The sequence below is a fragment of the Eretmochelys imbricata genome, chromosome 3 (genome assembly GCF_965152235.1).
Source record: "Eretmochelys imbricata isolate rEreImb1 chromosome 3, rEreImb1.hap1, whole genome shotgun sequence".
Classification (NCBI taxonomy): Eukaryota; Metazoa; Chordata; order Testudines; family Cheloniidae; genus Eretmochelys; species Eretmochelys imbricata.
In genome coordinates, this window is record NC_135574.1 from 97715410 (window position 1) to 97734798 (window position 19389).

At 41.0% G+C, this 19389-nt stretch overlaps 1 protein-coding gene across 1 annotated transcript in view; it reads right to left on the reverse strand.

Moving 5' to 3' along the window:
* The window catches only part of PTPRK (protein tyrosine phosphatase receptor type K), a 590849-nt gene that overhangs the window by 9749 nt on the left and 561711 nt on the right, over positions 1-19389 (reverse strand). Inside the window, exons 20-30 of the mRNA XM_077811738.1 lie at positions 18906-19090; positions 17179-17266; positions 15799-15875; positions 15585-15602; positions 12420-12456; positions 9354-9451; positions 8445-8561; positions 7356-7525; positions 6033-6168; positions 1891-2040; positions 1116-1289 (exon numbers count right to left, since the gene is read on the reverse strand). Coding sequence (XP_077667864.1) covers positions 1116-1289; positions 1891-2040; positions 6033-6168; positions 7356-7525; positions 8445-8561; positions 9354-9451; positions 12420-12456; positions 15585-15602; positions 15799-15875; positions 17179-17266; positions 18906-19090 — 1250 coding nt within the window. The remainder of the gene's footprint in view (positions 1-1115; positions 1290-1890; positions 2041-6032; positions 6169-7355; positions 7526-8444; positions 8562-9353; positions 9452-12419; positions 12457-15584; positions 15603-15798; positions 15876-17178; positions 17267-18905; positions 19091-19389) is intronic.

Genomic DNA, 19389 nt, shown 5'->3' on the forward strand with positions numbered 1-19389 from the left:
CCCTCCAGCGTATCCACCTCTCTTCCCAGTTTAGTGTCATCTGCAAACTTGCTGAGGGTACAATCCACACCATCCTCCAGATCATTTATGAAGATATTGAACAAAACCGGCCCGAGGACTGACCCTTGGGGCACTCTGCTTGATACCAGCTGCCAACTAGACATGGAGCCCTTGATCACTACCTGTTGAGCCCGACAATCTAGCCAGCTTTCTATCCACCTTACAGTCCATTCATCCAGCCCATACTTCTTTAACTTGCTGGCAAGAATACTGTGGGAAACCATTTCAAAAGCTTTGCTAAAGTCAAGGAATAACATGTCCATTGCTTTCCCCTCATCCACAGAGCCAGTTATCTCGTCATAGAAGGCAATTAGATTAGTCAGGCATGACTTGCCCTTGGTGAATCCATGCTGACTGTTCCTGATCACTTTCCTCTCATCTATGTGCTTCAGAATTGATTCCTTGAGGACCTGCTCCACGATTTTTCCAGGGACTGAAGTGAGGCTGACTGGCCTGTATCTACTGTTCTACTACAGGGCTGTTCGTATCTACTCCCTGCAGCCTCCAGCTCCTGGTGTCCTGGCAACACATGGTTTGCAAGTAGCAGAAGGAGACCGTCTATTGTGGGACTGTTACATCAGATCACATTTGAGGGCATGGGTGCTGAGATGGAAAGGGATGGGGTGGCTTGGCAGGACTTCCTTTTTTTCCCAACAAATATGGAATTGCTACCCGCAAATTATTAGCCCAAAGCTCAGATGAGCAGTATTCATTTCTGGACCAGTGACAGATTTGAAGATGCTATATATTGTGACTATGGAGGAATGGAAATTGGAGATTTAATACAATACTATTAAAAAGGGGAGTTCCCAGCTTTCCAGAGGATCACAGAAACACTGAGATGCCTGAGATATCTAACACTGTAAAGGAACAACAAAAGTTAGATTAGTTGGATTTTAAAAATGTTGCCAAGACTTCCCTCTCCCTTCTTTAAGACCATTTTACTGAACACTACAGGAAGAAAGAATTACCCTTTCTTTAACCAGCAAGAGTTCTCTCTCATATTACACAGCTTTTCATGGCACGTTACGTAGACAAAGGAGGTAGTCTCTTACATCCATAAGAGCAGCATTGATATAGTTGCTGCTCTCCCCATCAATAGTAATTAAGAAAGGCAGACATCTGTCAGGTGGCAGCATATCCATGAAGCGATTCTTGTCATGATTCCTTGGCAAGCAGGCTATGCTGCAATCTTCAGCTTGCAGCCGAGGGGTCACAGAATTCAGGGTCTAAACAGCAGAAGGAATTAATATCACGTTACAGTGTTACATGTTACATATATACATCTTATATACAGTGTTCTTGAAATTCATTTGTTTATTTAAAATGTTGCAATGTGGGAAACATGAAAAATCACAAGCAAACAAGAGCATGGGTCTGCTTGAGAAACTTGACAGTTTTTCAGTTAAAATGAATGAAAGCTCAGGTACGAAGACACATCAGGAACTACTGAACGGATCCTCTAAATGCATCCCCCCCCAACATGCAATCCCTAAGGAAGAAAATAGAAGAGAATCTTGTGAAACACATATGAACTGTGTCTCACTTGCTTAAAATGCAAAATAACCCCCCATCCTGCCAGTTCAAGGTCAGTACTGTTCATTATAGTCAGCAGTCTACTGCAATTATAATCTAAGAAGGGTCCTTCATATTTAAGAGTGACCTTGTAAAGTACATAATAAAAGAAAAGGGTGTTATATTATCTTAAATACAAGAAAGGGACAAAGGTTATGAATTTGATATGAAAGCCTTTTAAGGAAAAAGAAATTGTATGTACCTATAGGCAAAGAAGTTGCTATTCTATGAAGAGCTACCAGTAACTGTAAATACCTGAAATTCATCTTTGAGATGTGAAGAGTTTGTCTGAGAGTCTATTCTAATCATATCAAAATATGCAGCTTTGAATTCACAGACAGGGATGGCAGTTTCTCCACATAAGCAAGCTTCCAGAATGGCATCATGAATAAAGATGTACTGCTCCTACCAAAGGGGAAAAGAAAAAAAATCTAACAATTTTAAAACAAAATAAAATCTTACTTTCCTTCAAGATAAGTGGATCTTTCCCCTTCTATAAATCTTATTTCAAAGCAGCTTCCATCAATCCCTTGGATATTGCTTTAGCACCTTAAGTACAGTACACTCTGCCTAACTAGGATGCAGTTAATCAGTATTTTCCCTGAGAACTAATTTAAGTACAGCGATAGTAAGTGCATAAGTACACTAATTTGCTTAATGGGGGAATTTTCAGGTGATTTTGTGGTGCATAGGTCAGCGTGGGAGACAGGCTCATGCTGGTTCTGCTTGTTTGCTTCCTTAACGGTAGCTTTCAGTTCCATGATACCTATAGAAAGCATATAAAATGCTTCAAGCACTACCTGCTCCTAGAAATTATGTGGCATATTTCATGCTACTTATTCGTGGGTGGACTGGTATACCTAGTGTCGCATAACTAGCACTGGTTAGGCAATAGACTCAGCATTACACCAACACAGGAAATGCTGCCTCCTGACTCTGTTGGCCTGTCCAGTGAGTCTGCAGCCCCCAGCCAGCTGCATTATTATTCCAACAGTATCTTTGGTCAAATATTATACAACACCCCAGGCCTGTCAACAGGGGATGGCAAAGGGGGCAACTGCCCAGGGGCCCGGGTGATTTAAAAGGGCCTGGAAGCCCCCGGCTGCTGCCACAGCAGCAGCGGTGTCAGCCAGGAGACCTGGGCCCTTTTAAATCGCCCGGGCAGGCCGCAGGACTCCTCGGCATGCGACTGCTCCAGGCCCCAGGCTTTGGGGGGCCCCAAGGGCAGGCGCGATTGGCCAGTGCGGGCAGTCCCAGAAGTGACAGATTCATCACTTCTGCCCCTGGCCTCACCCCGCTCGGGATGGCCCTGGGGCCCGGAATTTCACAGTGTGCTAGTCACATCAGAGAGTTCGTAACACACACAGTCTCTGTCCACAAAGAATTTAAAATCCAAGGCTAGACAAGAAGTAACAAACAACTGGGAGAGTAAGTGGAAGGGACAATGAGAACGACAGTAAGATCGTGTGGTGACTCAATGGTGTGAACGCTTCATGATGGTAGTTTTTATTACTTCGTTATTAGAGAAAACGGTGACTAACCCTTCTGTATTCTTTGAGATGTGTTGCTGCTCATGTCCATTCCAAGTTAGGTGTGTTTGTGCACCAGGTGGACCATTGCCAGAGATTTTTCCCTTAGTGGTATCTGTCAAGCTGGCTTTAGCACCCTCTGGTGCTGTGCGCTTATGCGCCGGTTTAAAGAGTGCCACCAGCTCTTCACCCCCTCAGTTACTTCTTGTCCTTAACTCTGACAGAGGGTCAGGAGGGTGGGCTGTAGAACGGACACGAGCAACACACCTTGAAGAACAGTTATGGAAAGGTTAGCAACTATGTTTTCTTCTTCGAGTGCTTGCTCTTGTCCATTCCATATTAGGTGACTCACAAACAGTACCCCAGCAGGTGGGCTCAGAGGTCATGGAGACGCTGACAGCAACACTGCTCTCCCAAGACGAGTGTTGTCCTGGGCCTGCTGGGTGATGGTGTAGTGAGATGCGAAAGTCTATACTGATGTCTAGGTTGTGGCCCTGCAAATGTCCTGGATTGGGAACTGTGAGACGAACTCTGCTGATGAAGCCTGGGCTCTTGGCCTGGTTGATATAAAATTGTGACACCACCTCTGGCAGGAAGGCCAGGTTGGGGCGTGGCTGGACCTTGTCCTTGAAGAACTCCATATGAGGTGGTTCTGATGTAAAGGTCTTGATTTCAGAGACCCTTCTGGCTAAGGTGATTGCCTCCAGGAAGGTGACCTTCCAAGAGAGAAGCAACAGGGGGCATGATGCTAGTGGCTTGAAGAGGGGACCCATGACATTTGATAGAACCAGGTTTAAGTCCCATGGGGGGACTGGCTCACAGACCTGAGGATAGAGCTTCTCCAGCCCTTTGAGAAACATACAATTATCTCGTAGGAGAACACTGATCTGCCGTTCACCGGTGGGTGGAAAGCTGAGATGGCTGCTAAGTGCACCTTGATAGACAAGAGGAATCAGCCCCCGTTGCTTTAAGTGGAGCAAGTAGTCCAAGACAGACTGAAGGGAAGATCGAGATGGAGAGAGAGCTCATTGAGATGCACATGTTGAGAAGCGCTTCCATTTGGCCAGGTAGGTAGCCCTGGTGGACGCCGTTCACAACACAGCAAGACCTATTCTGAGCAAGCTTCTTCTTCTGGGTTCAGCCATGCAGCATCCATACAGTTAGGGGCAGGAAAGCGAGGTTTGGGTGAAGCAACCTGCCGTGGTCTTGTGAGATTAGGTCTGGGCTGAGTGGGAGTGAGAGTGGAGCTGCTACTGACAGATCCAGGAGCACGACGAGCCAGTGTTGGCATGGCCATGTGGGGGCTATCAGAATGACTCTTCACTTGTTTGTTTGACTTTTAGGAGGACCGTGTGAACCAGAGAGATTGGAGGAAAGGCATAGAATCAGAGATCTGTCCATGGGAACAGGAAAGCATTGGAGAGGGAGCCTGAGCTGTACCCAGACAGCGAGCAGAACTGTTGGCATTTTCTGTTCTGTCTGGTAATGAACAGGTCCACCTGGGGAGGCCTCGCTGTTGGAAGATTAATTTGGGACCTTCATAAGAAGGGACCACTCATAGTGAGAGGAAAGGAATCTGCTGAGGTGATCTGACAGTACATTCCAGGCTCCTGGGAGATGTGTCACCTCGAGATGAATGGAGTACTTTGTGCAGAAGTTCCAGATAGGTAGCCTCCTGACAAAGAGCTAAAGATTGGGCACCTCCCTGCTTGTTGATATAGAACATGGCTGTGGTATTGTCTGTCAGGACTTGCACCACATCACCTGAGATTCAGGGAAGGAACACCTGGCAAGCTAAGTGTACTGCCCTGAGATCCGTGAAGTTTATGTGCAAGGAGAGTTTTTCTTGGGACCTGCGGCCCTGAGTCCTGAGGTGGGCTCCCCACCCTAGGTCTGACGCATCCGAGATTAAAACTACTGATAGTTGAAAGGTAATAAAGGGCAACCCCATCATTTCAGATCTTGGGTCTTTCCACCAGTTCAGGGAGGCGAAGAATAGGGGAGTCCCAGAGTCCAAGTGGTGTCTGCTCAGGGAGCATACTGATGCTAGCCACGTCTGGAGGGGTCTGAGGCACAGTCTTTCACGCTGAACTACGTAAGTACATGTTGCCATGTGCCCCAGTAGCTTGAGGCAAACCCAAGCTGTCATAATTGGATGGACCATAACATTGGATATCAGCTCCAACCTGGTCCGGAATCAGGCCTCTGACAGAAAGGCCCTGGGTTGGGTCGAGTCAAGCACCGCCCAAAAAATTCTATTCTCTGAGCCAGGACAAGAGTTGACTTTTGTTCTTTTATCAGCAGGCCCAGCGTTCGAAGGTGCTTTGGACCGTGCTGATCCTGGAGCGCGTGGAAGCTACTGGGTTCTATTGTTCTGGATTGGGTGGGCTCCAGTTTGGGAGCAGGCAAAGAGCTGGCAGATCCTCTGTGCTGTGTGCTCATGGCTCCACAGTACTGTTCTTATGCAGAAATTCCTCTTACTGTGGATAAATAGCCATCTGCCAGGGGGAGGGCGGGATGGGTGACTGACTGGGGGGATTTAGAGTAGCAGCCGTGTTAGTCTGTATTCGCAAAAAGAAAAGGAGTACTTGTGGCACCTTAGAGACTAACAAATTTATTTGTTCAGTGGTTTGAGCATTGGCCTGCTAAACCCAGGGTTGTGAGTTCAGTTCTTGAGGGGGCCACTTAGGGATCTGGGGCAAAAATTGGGGATTGGTCCTGCTTTGAGCAGGAGGTTGGACTAGATGACCTCCTGAGGTCCCTTCCAACCCTGATATTCTATGATTCTGTGATAAAGAGGATTTTGCTGTATTGATTACAGGAATAAAATTCTGACTTAATGCAGCTAGGAAAGATAAGCTACCATACCTCTGTTTGTACCATGTTGATGCGACGTGACCGTAAGGCTTTGACACAATTGTAGATGTCCACAACACCTTCCCTTTCTGCCATGTCTAGCATGATGTCAATCACAATGTAACAGCCAGTTCGTCCAGCACCAGCACTGGAAAGAATTAGGAAATAATTTCAGAGTACTCCCCACAATCCAGTAAATCTACCCCACAAACTTAGCAAACTCTCTTTGGCATTTACAAGTACACACTTGGAACACTAACCTAAGTTCTCATATGTATCTTTCCAATCATTACATAAACTTCCAGTTTTCCCTTTTATTCTTCAGAATAGCATTTAAACACACATGAAATGTATATAACTCAAAAGCAAGAACTTTTCAACAGATCTCAGATTATGTAAAAACAGCATCAGTGAGGTTCCTTTTTAGTATCTCAGAACATTCCTTCATGGTCCAGAAACAAAACTGTAGTAACAGACTTGTTAGTTGAACAGAGATCTTCAGGATTACTATGCTCTTTATGGAATCACTTCAAAACATATAGGACTTCATCTTTATTCAGAGAGACTAAGGGGAACCTTTTTTCCCAAGGGACAATTTCAGATAAAATTTGACTGTAAAATGTAGACTCTCCCTTATACTCTGCTTTACGCAGTTAACAGTCCGGTGCAATATCAGGATTGTATGGGAATGTCTCTTGGGTTTTTACACAGCTATTATAGATATTTGCAAAGTGAATTCCTGCAACATGCACAACTTGGCTAACTCTATGTGCAGAATGTAGTTAACACATTTGATGGATTTGCCAAGAAATCATATTTCAATGAACTGTGCACCATAATGGGAAATTTGCAAAACTTACAAGGAAAACAACACTCTTTAGTTGTTCCCACTATATCCAATATCCAGGCTTATTTCAGAATGTTGCTTCACTGGGTGGATCTATTTGTTGCTATATGTTCAATTAAATATTCTACTTAGAATTATATTTCACAAAAGCACATTTTAAATGTCAACATAGCTGTAACAAAATACCGTCCTAGTACTCGGTCATAAAATTTTGCCATAGAGCACGTTAAACGTTAGCCTACATTATAACAAGGCTTGGCTAACAGTTTTGAGGAAAAAATATCTTCCCATACCAATCGGGGAAATTTTACTAGAATCTAGCTATGTTTGAACATTGTTGTAGTTAGCCTAGTTTTGCTTCCAGTGTGGACAGGGCATTGAAAGAGCACATTCATTCCCAAAAGTTAAACAACAAAAAGACAAACCCCACAACTTCACAAGAGACCACTATACAAGTTCACGTATAAAGTTGTAGAAAATTCATCTACCTCTTTTCTACACACCTGCAATGTACAACAACAGGCCCAGCACTAGGAGGGTTAGACAATTTGACTCGACGTATAAATGAAAGGAGGCCTGTGGCATTGTAAGGAACTCCATGATCTGGCCAGCCTGTGAAATGGAACTGTTTAAGTTCACGGATTTCATTGTAACCTCTCTGTCAAAGACAAAAATAATATTTTGAAAGAGGTTATTAAACTCAAAATATTCAACACCCAAAAATATTCTTTGAGTCAAGCAATGACAACACTCTCAGAATCTATATACTATCTTCTCAAATTAATTTAAGCAAAGAACATGGCATTCTATGTTTAAAGGAAAACTGATTTTACAATAGAATTTAAACATGGCTATTAATAAATTCCTGGTTCATCTTTATCACGTATACATAAAAAGAGCAGAATCTATTCTAAACTGCCTGGCATCTTATCACATAAGGCTTACATAGTATAATGGTGCCATACTGTGATATTTTAATAATGTAGGGCAAATCTGAAACACATAATACTTATATTTGCTATTAAAGGATGCTAGGTCAACTGTTCTAATAGTTTTTAGAGACAACACAGAAAAGCATTTTACTGATGTTTCTATATATCATATAGAATTCTCCAACCTATGCAGACAGGTGTAACAGTTATACCAGATGACCATAGCTGTTCCACACCAGCTAGTATTTGCTATCCATATTCATTTATGTTCATACTCTACGTAATAAACAAGTCAGGGTATTGATGCAACATTAACTCCTGTAAGGGTCAGGACATGTTCCAGTGAATGGGAAGATGGTTAAGAACAATGTACTTGGGCCCGCATACAGGTTCGTTTTTAACGTCAGGAAGGGAAGTATACAACATCAGTCAAAACAAATTATTGAAGTACAAGAGCTACAGGTATATGAATGATTGCGAACCAATGATGTAACATATTCTTCCTATGGTAAAATAAATTCTGCATTATGGAATTGTTAATTAGGCAGAATGACTTGGTATTGTACTTGAATATGTGAAAGACACTGTTTAATGAACTGAGCTGCAAGGAAGCAATATTCTGATGATGTCTTTCAAAGGGCTTACCCTTTCAAGGGTGAATGTCCTGACTACATACTCCGCAAGTGGCTCCATTTCCACACAAGTCACTTTGAAGTCCCCATAAACTTCGGTGTCATCAGGCCAGTACTTATAGCACTTGACCTAAAAACAGAATTAAAAGGCATCTTAAAGCATACAAAAGTGAAAGCATGCCAAATAGTAATTTAACTCATTATATCACAATTATTTTCAAAATGATGATGTAGTCATATGAACCCTATTGTGGACCAGATGTACCAACTGCCAATCAAGTACTGCGAAAGCTGTTCATAATGTTAGTGTTAGGAGTTCATGCTGATTTACACATCCCTCCACAAAGGCCAAATTATTTTTCTGAATTAGTGAATCTGAATTCGATAGTTTTCTAGTAAGGAAAACATATTTTTCACTGGTTTTAATTAATGCTGTGTGATGTTTTCCATTTCAATAATTATGTTGTTGTAAAGCAATCTCAGGTGTTTTATTAAAGTAATTCTCAAGAGACTGGCTAATCCTAAAATGCAAAATAATTTGCTGATTTCTATCTGCTGTTAAAGATGATGTGCACTTGTTGTCTAGTCAGCTAACTGTGATCATCTGAGCACAGAGTAATATACAAATGTTTCTTATGCACTAGATTGTATTATGGATTCAGGCAGCATTGTTCCCTATTCATTAAAATAACATGGCAACAGCCTGATTCGTTAGGTCTTTTCTTTATAAAGCAGCCATATTATATAATGCTACTTCAAGCTGCAAGGACATATGAACTCAGAAAAATACTTTCTTATCTCCTTCACCCTCAGTGTTAAGGGTGTCTTTCAAAAGACTTTTCTGTATTTTCTTCAGCAATGATAAACAGCAATTTGAGAGGCTATCCTTAGGATATAACATTTTAAAAATGAAGTTCCTTACCCGTCCAACTTCAACTAAATTTGTAACCATCACAACACAAGCTGACTGTTCCTGCCATATCATTCTCCAGAAATCGTACACTGTTTCATGGACTGGACCTGTAAAAAAAACATTTAACACTATGTAATAAAACTATTACCCAACTGAACACTAAAAACAAAATCTTTTAGCATAGGCATTTGATATGCAGAAAATTATTTGCTCAGATATGAAAGGCTCTAATAATCCCTACAGAATTGCAGCATTATATTGACGACAGTTGTTAAACCATAATGTTATTCATAATCGGGGCAGAAGCATCTCAATTTAACCAAACTACCACTTGAAAGATATTAAAGTGTCAGTGCTCATACACTGTAGTAGCTACTCAGACAGTACGACAGAAGCCATATGTGGATATAATTTTTTAGTTTTGTTTTAACACTCGTTAATTAACATGGCTGTAAATTCTAGTGTCGACACTACACAAACATTTGATTGAGGACACAAACATTTGCCTCTACTTATGTTTGATCATATGCTGTAGCCTAGATCTAAATATAATAGGCAACAAATGTTTGTGTCCTGTATGGACAAGAATTTACAACTGTATTAATTAATGTGTTAAAACACAACTAAATGTTCGGGTGCAAACATAATCAATAAAGGAAGGCAGGCATATATAGATTCCATTAGAGCCCAAAGAAAAGGACTTTGGACTGATATATGATAAAAACTTATGGGCCAAATTTTTAAACAGGTTTCCATTTAGCCTCTAATTTTGCAGGTACAATCAACTACAAGTAAAAATTAGATTTAGACATCTAATTACTTGATTTGGGACCATAATTGGGTAGCTACATAGAATCATAGAATATCAGGGTTGGAAGGGACCTCAGAAGGTCATCAAGTCCAACCCCCTGCTCAAAGCAGGACCAATCCCCAATTAAATCATCCCAGCCAGGGCTTTGCCAAGCCTGACCTTAAAAACTTCTAAGGAAGGAGATTCTACCACCTCCCTAGGTAACGCATTCCAGTGTTTCACCACCCTCCTAGTGAAAAAGTTTTTCCTAATATCCAACCTAAACCTCCCCCACTGCAACTTGAGACCATTACTCCTTGTCCTGTCCTCTTCTACCACTGAGAATAGTCTAGAACCATCCTCTCTGGAACCACCTCTCAGGTAGTTGAAAGCAGCTATCAAATCCCCCCTCATTCTTCTCTTCTGCAGACTAAACAATCCCAGTTCCCTCAGCCTCTCCTCATAAGTCATGTGTTCCAGACCCCTAATCATTTTTGCGGCCCTTCACTGGACTCTCTCCAATTTTTCCACATCCTTCTTGTAGTGTGGGGCCCAAAACTGGACACAGTACTCCAGATGAGGCCTCACCAATGTCAAATAGAGGGGAACGATCACGTCCCTCAATCTGCTGGCAATGCCCCTACTTATACAGCCCAAAATGCCATTGGCCTTCTTGGCAACAAGGGCTCACTGCTGACTCATATCCAGCTTCTCGTCCACTGTCACCCCTAGGTCCTTTTCTGCAGAACTGCTGCCTAGCCATTCGGTCCCTAGTCTGTAGCTGTGCATTGGGTTCTTCCGTCCTAAGTGCAGGACCCTGCACTTATCCTTATTGAACCTCATCAGATTTCTTTTGGCCCAATCCTCCAATTTGTCTAGGTCCCTCTGTATCCTATCCCTGCCCTCCAGCGTATCTACCACTCCTCCTAGTTTAGTATCATCCGCAAATTTGCTGAGTGTGCAATCCACACCATCCTCCAGATCATTTATGAAGATATTGAACAAAACCGGCCCCAGGACCAACCCCTGGGGCACTCCACTTGACACCGGCTGCCAACTAGACATGGAGCCATTGATCACTACCCGTTGAGCCCGACAATCTAGCCAACTTTCTACCCACCTTATAGTGCATTCATCCAGCCCATACTTCTTTAACTTGCTGACAAGAATACTGTGGGAGACCGTGTCAAAAGCTTTGCTAAAGTCAAGAAACAATACATCCACTGCTTTCCCTTCATCCACAGAACCAGTAATCTCATCATAGAAGGCGATTAGATTAGTCAGGCATGACCTTCCCTTGGTGAATCCATGCTGACTGTTCCTGATCACTTTCCTCTCATGTAAGTGCTTCAAGACTGATTCCTTGAGGACCTGTTCCATAATTTTTCCGGGGACTGAGGTGAGGCTGACTGGCCTGTAGTTCCCAGGATCCTCCTTCTTCCCTTTTTTAAAGATTGGCACTACATTAGCCTTTTTCCAGTCATCTGGGACTTCCCCCATTCGCCACGAGCATGACAAAAGCATATTATTTACGCCTGCAATTGATTGCAGGTGCATAATTAGAGGCAGTCTTTAAAATGTGGCCCTATATTAGGAAATGGAAACAATTTAGTCAAACCTGTTTACTTTTCTACAACTTGCATAGCTTCACCTGAGGTGCGAAGTGATTGATTTATACAGAAAATGGAAGCCTCCTCCTCTCCTTTCCTTTTCCTTCCAGGATGTTGAATTTGGAAGACTTTCCTCACTTCTCTCTGTTAAGAGCGTCACTGGTCAAAGCTCCCTGGGAGTGACTGCCCATCTTTGGTCTCAGCTTGTCCAAAAACTACTACAATGGTGGTAACTACATCATTATTTACCCCAGCAATATTGGTCTTGGACCAACACCACAGCTGCATAACATATAGTACTATGAGAAGACAAACACCTGAGATACGCTGAAATCTTCCTCTTCTTTCAGCCCATGTGCCCTTCCCGCACTACCCTCAAAATTGCAAATGACTGTAGGAACTATTGATTAGACTTACATGGGGAAACAATAAGAGGAGGAGTAGGAGGTACTCAATATTTAGTACAACAAATTAATCCAAGTTCTAATTTATGCATGCTCCATGTAGGCAAATTATATTAAATTGCTGCAGCATAGAAGGATAAACAGTGGCTGCTGCAAACTATACACTACATACCAAATCTAGTTCCATTTTTATATTGTAGGTTTAAGTGCAGAGTCCACTGATTGTTATGGAGCAGGTTTGCTGGGTGACAGTGCTCTGGAAGATTCTTACCTTGGGTTGCAATGTAGTGACTTGGTCTTTGATAGCCCTAAAACAGAAGAATAAGTTGGTTTCTGTACTTTAATACCAACCAGAGCAAGCTAGGGAGGGGGAAATGAAGACATAATGAACTGTAAGACAGCTTAGCTATAGAAAACCTTTTCAGAACAGACTAGTAGCTAAGAACTGTGTATAGGTCAGGGGCGGCTTTGTCAGCCCAGGCCAGTGAGGCACAGCCTAATCAAGAATTCCCAAAAGGTACAAAACACATTTTGCATATTCTTTTTTAAAAAATTGATAAATATATACAGATTTAAGGACAAATTATGATTCAATTTAAATGGCATAACTCTCTCTCTCCAGTAGCAAAATGCAATACCAGAAAGTTTGAGGGACACAGTGCTGTTCAAATCTTGGTATAGCTAATTGTGCCTCAGGAAGCCACCTTGTTATCATGGCAATTTACCACGCCCATGAGTCACTTTTTAAAGGCGTTGCTATGGTCCCCACTGCTTGGAGAGGCCAGGGCAGGATTGTAGCAGTTAAGCCCAGGAAGCCAGGAGTTTGCAGCGGACGGGCCCTCTGGCTTCTTGCACACACACAGACCTCGCCCCCCTGGCCTCTTCCTGCACAGGGCGAGCTCCGAGTGCGTGTGAGAAGCTCCTGCAGAGCCCTACAGCCTACCTAATGTTCTGCCACCCCATGCAAGCTGGGTAGCAGCAGCAGTGGTGGCAGGTAAAGCTCCCAAATCTGCCTGCTGTTTCTTCACTATAAATAAGGTAAGCTTTATTTCTACCCCGGGTAGAAATAACTATTTTGTGATTTGTGCTTCACCTGTCAAAAAAGTCGAGAGCCGCCACTGAATAGCTCATAACAAACTGATCTATTAAATCTGAAAAGGTTCAAATGGTAACCAATAAAATGGAAAGATTAACATCAGACCTGAGCATACTTGTACTGTAACAGTAAAAATTAGTTTAGTCAGGTCACTGGGGTAATTAATTAGTCTTTTTTTTTGACACCCCCTTTCTCTGCTGAGTGCATTGGGTGGCTTATTTTAAATTTAGTGAAAATGGGCTTTGCATTCACATTACCAAAAGTGGTAGTCCTTGTTGCCATAAGCAATTAAACGAATATAGACTTCTTATTGTCTGATAAAAATAATTTTAATTACAAATGCACAATAATATCTATGAGAGCCATATATAATAACAACAGAACATTCCAATGTTAGAGCTGGACAATGTGTGTGCGCGTAGAATCAATGCCCTGCTGCATTTGGGTACAACAGAATGCTTTGCAAAATGTTTTCAATATTATACAGAGTGTGTGCATGTGTATTATATTGTACATGATACACACACGTATATACACACACACATATACAAAACCAAACCTGTACAACTGAACCTTTCCAGCTAGCTGGCTAAGTTCCATTGCTTGCTGTTCTGCACATCATCATCAACTGTCAGTTATTAGCATGTGAACTGCAAGATGAATGGATCCTGTGCTAAATTAAGTCACCAAAAACTTATTCAGGTTGATGCTAGTAATAAGGTAGAAAGATCAGGGCTGTAGGAAGGAACTAAATTTAGTAGTACTAGTATGAGAGGAAGTGATATAAGTGATATCATTCTGTGAGAATGTGAGAGAAATAACCCCAGCTATTTGCTGTGTTATAGTCTTACTAAGCCAACAGGGTCAAACACTCATTAGAGGAATCATGGATCTTTAGACTTCTTGTATCCCCTTGTTGCCACTAAACTGACAGATTTCCATGTATCCGTGCAATTCAAAGCCTCTCTCTGAGAACTGTTTAATCATCCTTGCCAACGATTGATTACCTTCCTCTGCAGCTCATAAAAATCCTTCTGAACAGCATTTTATTTGTGTCTTTAGAATGGACCGGATTACTCAAGCGTTCTTAAAAAACACCCCAGGAAGGAAAATCCAGCCCCCCATGAGGTTTTAATACCTAGCCCCAACTTCAAATTACACACGGTTAAAACAGTGTTACACTCTCTCTATACACAGTGTTTTCAGAACAAGAAAGAAATATTTTCAGCAAAGAGCCAATGTAAGTTTGTGGTCTTCCTCCTTGGTTATGATGAGATGGTGCTTTTATCTACATGGGATAACAGTACCCCTGAGAAATGGGATTTATCACAAACCAAGGGAAACATTTTGTGGAAGTCCTTTGTCAAAATATCTCTGGTCCTACATATCACAGTAGCGGAGATAAGAAATTCAGTGCTATATATGTAGCAGAAACTTTATATCCTAGAGAGTCTTAAGTTTTACAAACCACAGAAAGGGAAAATAGTTAGTGTGGTGCTACATATAAAAGAAGTTGAGAAAAAAACAGCCCTTTAAAACACACCCAGTAAATACTCTGGGTGATATTATTTTTACAGGTCTTTCATTCATCCAAATTATTTATTCTCCCACCCTCTTTTTTCCTCAAGGTTTCGGTTAAACATGGTTATATTTTCTTGACCAATACACATGGCAGAGATCTCTCAAGATTCCTGTTTCTTTGAACTCCTGACAAAATGTGGAAATTCAAATTTGAAAAAAGATCTACAGTAGAAATCAAGAAACTTACACTACATTTCTAAACTAATATAAATATATATATGTTTGTGTATATACTGTATAATATCCAATTGGCACCTCAAGATCAAATATTAATTACATATTCCGCTTGATGACAGTTGCCCTTAAGAAAATAAATAAGGCTATCCTCCCCAACTCCTTTCCAAGCCATGTATTAGAAACACCACCTCGATAGACTTTCAGAACCACTACTTTACAGCATACTATCCAGCTTCTCACATAAAAATGGGAGGGGAAAATAAATGCTAGTAAACGAAACCATCCAAAATAAAATTTAAATAAACAGCAAATTTTCTTAAAGAGGGAAGTTTTTCTGGTTTATGTAACAATACCTAGAACTATATTAACAGTCTAAGCGATCTCTTTAACACAGGTACATACATAAAGTATTTACACAAAAGAAAATGGAAAAAAAAAAAAGAACAGATATTACATGAGGTAAATTAAATGAAGCATGCATTGATATCTAGTAATAAAACCAGAAAAGTAAAGTAATTAAGAACAATGTCTATAGCAAATATTTACAATAGGATGCTGTTATTCACATATAGTGGTACTTACATCCCTGTACAGCCAAATCTACAGGCCAAACCAAAGTCAGATGTGAAAGAAAGCACAACAATGTCAGTGAGTACTGGGACGTAGAACAAGGAAAGTGTACATTTTGTTCTTAATTAAAAAAAAAGCTTTCAATAAATTTGTAGGCACAACATGCAGAAAGTTTCACACACAGAAGCTGGCAAGGTGAAAGGCAGAAATCCATGCAACCACTTACATCTATATAGTTGGCATTAATGTAATCTGAAGAAGGATCATCCTCAACAGGTTGCAAAATCACTCTGGAGTGGTCATCTGTAAATTTAATATAAGACAAAAAAACAAAAATAGGTAATAGAAGTTTCTTCAGACCTGGCTTGAATATAAATGTGAAATAAATGGCAGGCAACTGTAAATTACAATGATCTAGTGGACTAGAAAGGCTTCTGAGGAAACTACTAGTGCTTGATAATTTAAAATCTTTAAATCAGAGGGATTACCTTATAGTTACACAGAGAGGGGTCTTTTGTCAGAGGGTCTGAAAGCATTTCACAACAGTTAATAAGTTTCATTAACCCTGTGTAGTCAGTAGCTATCACAATGCTACATAAGGTAAATAGAGACAAAGAATCTATGTGATTTGCTCCAAGTCACAAAACAAGTTAGTGGCAGAGATGGTAAACTAGAAACCCAAACAGTTCTGACTATGAGTCCTTTGCTCCCACCGTCATGTAACTTCATATATAGCGCCTTAAAAAACTGCAATGTGCATATTAGCAACATGCTTTCAATCATTTAAATGTTATGAGTGGCATTATTATTGTATACACAATTCCCATATAAAATGATAATCAAATATGTTTAGCCTGTGTTTGAATCTAAGACCTGGTCTACACCCCTTAGTGGCATAGTTAAATGGACCTAACCCCCAGTATTGAGAGCGCTAGGTGGACAGAAGAATTATACTGTTGACCAAGCTACAGTTTCTCAGGGAGGTGGATCACTTACACCAAGAGAATCCCTCCCGCTGGAGTGGGTAATGTGTACACTGAAGCGCTAGAGTGGCACAGCTGTGCCACTGTAGCATTTTAAGTATAGACATACTCTGAGCTAGCAAAAGCATTACGCCTAAGGATTTGAGAGAGTCAGGACTCCCTGCTCCTGCCATCAATGTAAAACACACCTATGTTACACAACTGGGGTTCAGACACAATGGCTACAAGCAACAACAACAACAACAACAAAAGAGCCTGTGGACAGTCTGATATACTTTAACCTGGAATACAATTATAGTTGCACAAAACTACAATTAAAGTAACATTCAAAGGGATTTTGTTACTCTGTCACTCTCACATGTTTAATCTCTACATGCATTTTATGTACAAACATAAAATTAAACACGCATTAGCCCTGAAGGGAAAGAATCTTTAACAATGGCACAAATTCTGAAGACAGACCTGTATTTCTGCACTGATCAATAATGAGCACTTGATTTTATAAGCAGATGTGCCACTGCATTTTTTATTTTTACTTTAAAAACTGTTCAACAAATACAGAAGTACATGACAATTAATATCAGCAGAGTCAAACACTGACTGCAAGCCATCTAGGAACTTACATGCTATAATGTTTCCATATCGGTTCTTTGTTCTGTTTTGATCCTTTTTAGCGACATCCCAAGATGCTGACTGTCCCTCAAAGAAACTCTATTAAAAAATAGATAGATAGATAGATAGATAGATAAGGAAATTAGTTTGAATAAAATTATTAATCTAACCATGGTAAAACCTATGTAAATTTCGAAAACAACATTACTAAAGACATCTTTTTTAGGATAGCATGATTATATCCTGACAGTTCTCTATCATGAAAGAATCTCAGCTTTGATTATCTGATCCGTCACCCACTAGCTTCCTTGATAGCAGAAGTAGAAATGTAGCTATAGGAAGAGGGAAAGTCTCTCTTTCAGGAATCCCTATAGGCTAATGAATCAGTCACTGACTGATTTCCAAAGGGATTTCAAACCCAGTCCTCCTGGCCCAAAATAGATGGAGGTATGATGGAGGTTTGATGAAGAGCTAGAAACAGACAGGCAAGTGCTCAGTGGTCTTCACAAGTTGGGGAGGAAGGAAAAGAAGAGGAAATCTAGATTAAATATACATAGACTGACCCTCCCCCCTCTTATAATGTACCACAATAGATTCAGACACCTACTACCTGTTCCATAATTTTTCTTAGACTGAAGCAGGCGTTACTCTTGAACACAGCAATCATGAAGACTTCTCCTAAAACTCTTGCTGTTTATGCTCTTATTTTAAAGCTAAAACTTTAAAACTGCTAGCAAAACATTTTCAAACTCCTCTCCATATTGTGAAGGGTGTAAAATAAAGGTTGCTATCTCAGCAATGGCAGACGAGACTTTTCTCTATGTTCTTTTCCATCGCCCACAACTTGTATTCCATGCTTGTATCTAATAGCTGAAGGCACGTGCCACTATAGCTTCCTTTCTGGGCGTTGTGCTGCCCCTACCTGGGAGATCGGCCACAGAAATAGAACAGTCACTATGGAAACAAACTTAAAAGCACATTCTCCACCATAGGCCCACGTTAGGGCAAGGAGGGATTAAGCAGGAGGCCATCCATCTGAAGTAGAAATCAGGGACTAAACTAGTCACTGCTCTTTGTGCACTATGGAAGCAAAGCCCTAAAATGAAGCACGGTATAAGAAAACACTGACAAAGGGGAAAATGCATATAAGTGAAGAGGGGAAATGGCAGGGGTATGATGAAAACAGCTATGCATCCACATTAAGCTTAGTTCTCCTCTTAAATCCATAAGTAGGTGGTGGGTGGAGGGCTCTAAATTTAATCAGCACAGTTTACCAAGCAAGTGGAAACCATTACTTCTTTTAAAATATAGTTGTAATTGTATACAAACTGGACTGTAACACTTTACTGGTTGTACTGTTTTTGACATTCTAACCTCACAGAATCATCCCAGAGAATTCAAAACCAGAGGTGGAGGAGAGTTATCTGTCCATCTGTACCTACCCTTCACCACCAGTGCTGGATTTTTTCACTGTTGGACATTTCTAGTCCTTTGTCCAGACTACTGTCATTTGGAATGTCTCAAGTAATGGAACTCCTCTCCTTACCTAATATAAGGTATTATATTAGGTATCCCTCTGGGATTATCCCACTATCTATCTCTCTGTCAAATTTTCTTTCACCCCATTACGATTAGTTTAACCCCTCTGCAACCCAGAGCCCTCATTGCAAACAAGATACTGTACTCACAAGGGGTTTTTCTGATAGAGTAATTCATGAATAAATCACTGAAATTCTACCTCATATTCCTCTTTAAAACCATAGCTATCAGATGTCTTCATGAGGTTAATATGTTGTAGCAAATCAGCTACTCTGATGGCTGGATGCAGCTGTCCAGTCTGGTAAGGGGACTCTGTTCCTTCACAAAGGTAGCGAGGGACATCCAGCAGGCGACTGGACTCAGCTGTTGCACTGTGATTCTCATCTGTGGTTACAAAAGCCCGGAGAAGTAAGTAACATTTATTCTAACACTAGTGTATACACTTAAAATGAATCAACTACAGTAAAATGTTCAATCTGTTATTGAAACAGAGACTGACAGTTTCTCATCACTTCACCTTCCCCCAAAATTCCTGAGTGTGCAAGCTAGCACCTACCACACTCTGGGTGTTAAGTAAATAAATTTATTTATTTGATTGCAAACACACTGAAAAGATTGAGATTCTCTTTCCTGTAGAACAGAAGGTCTAAGGGCACTTCACTAAAAAGCTACAAAGCTAGTTT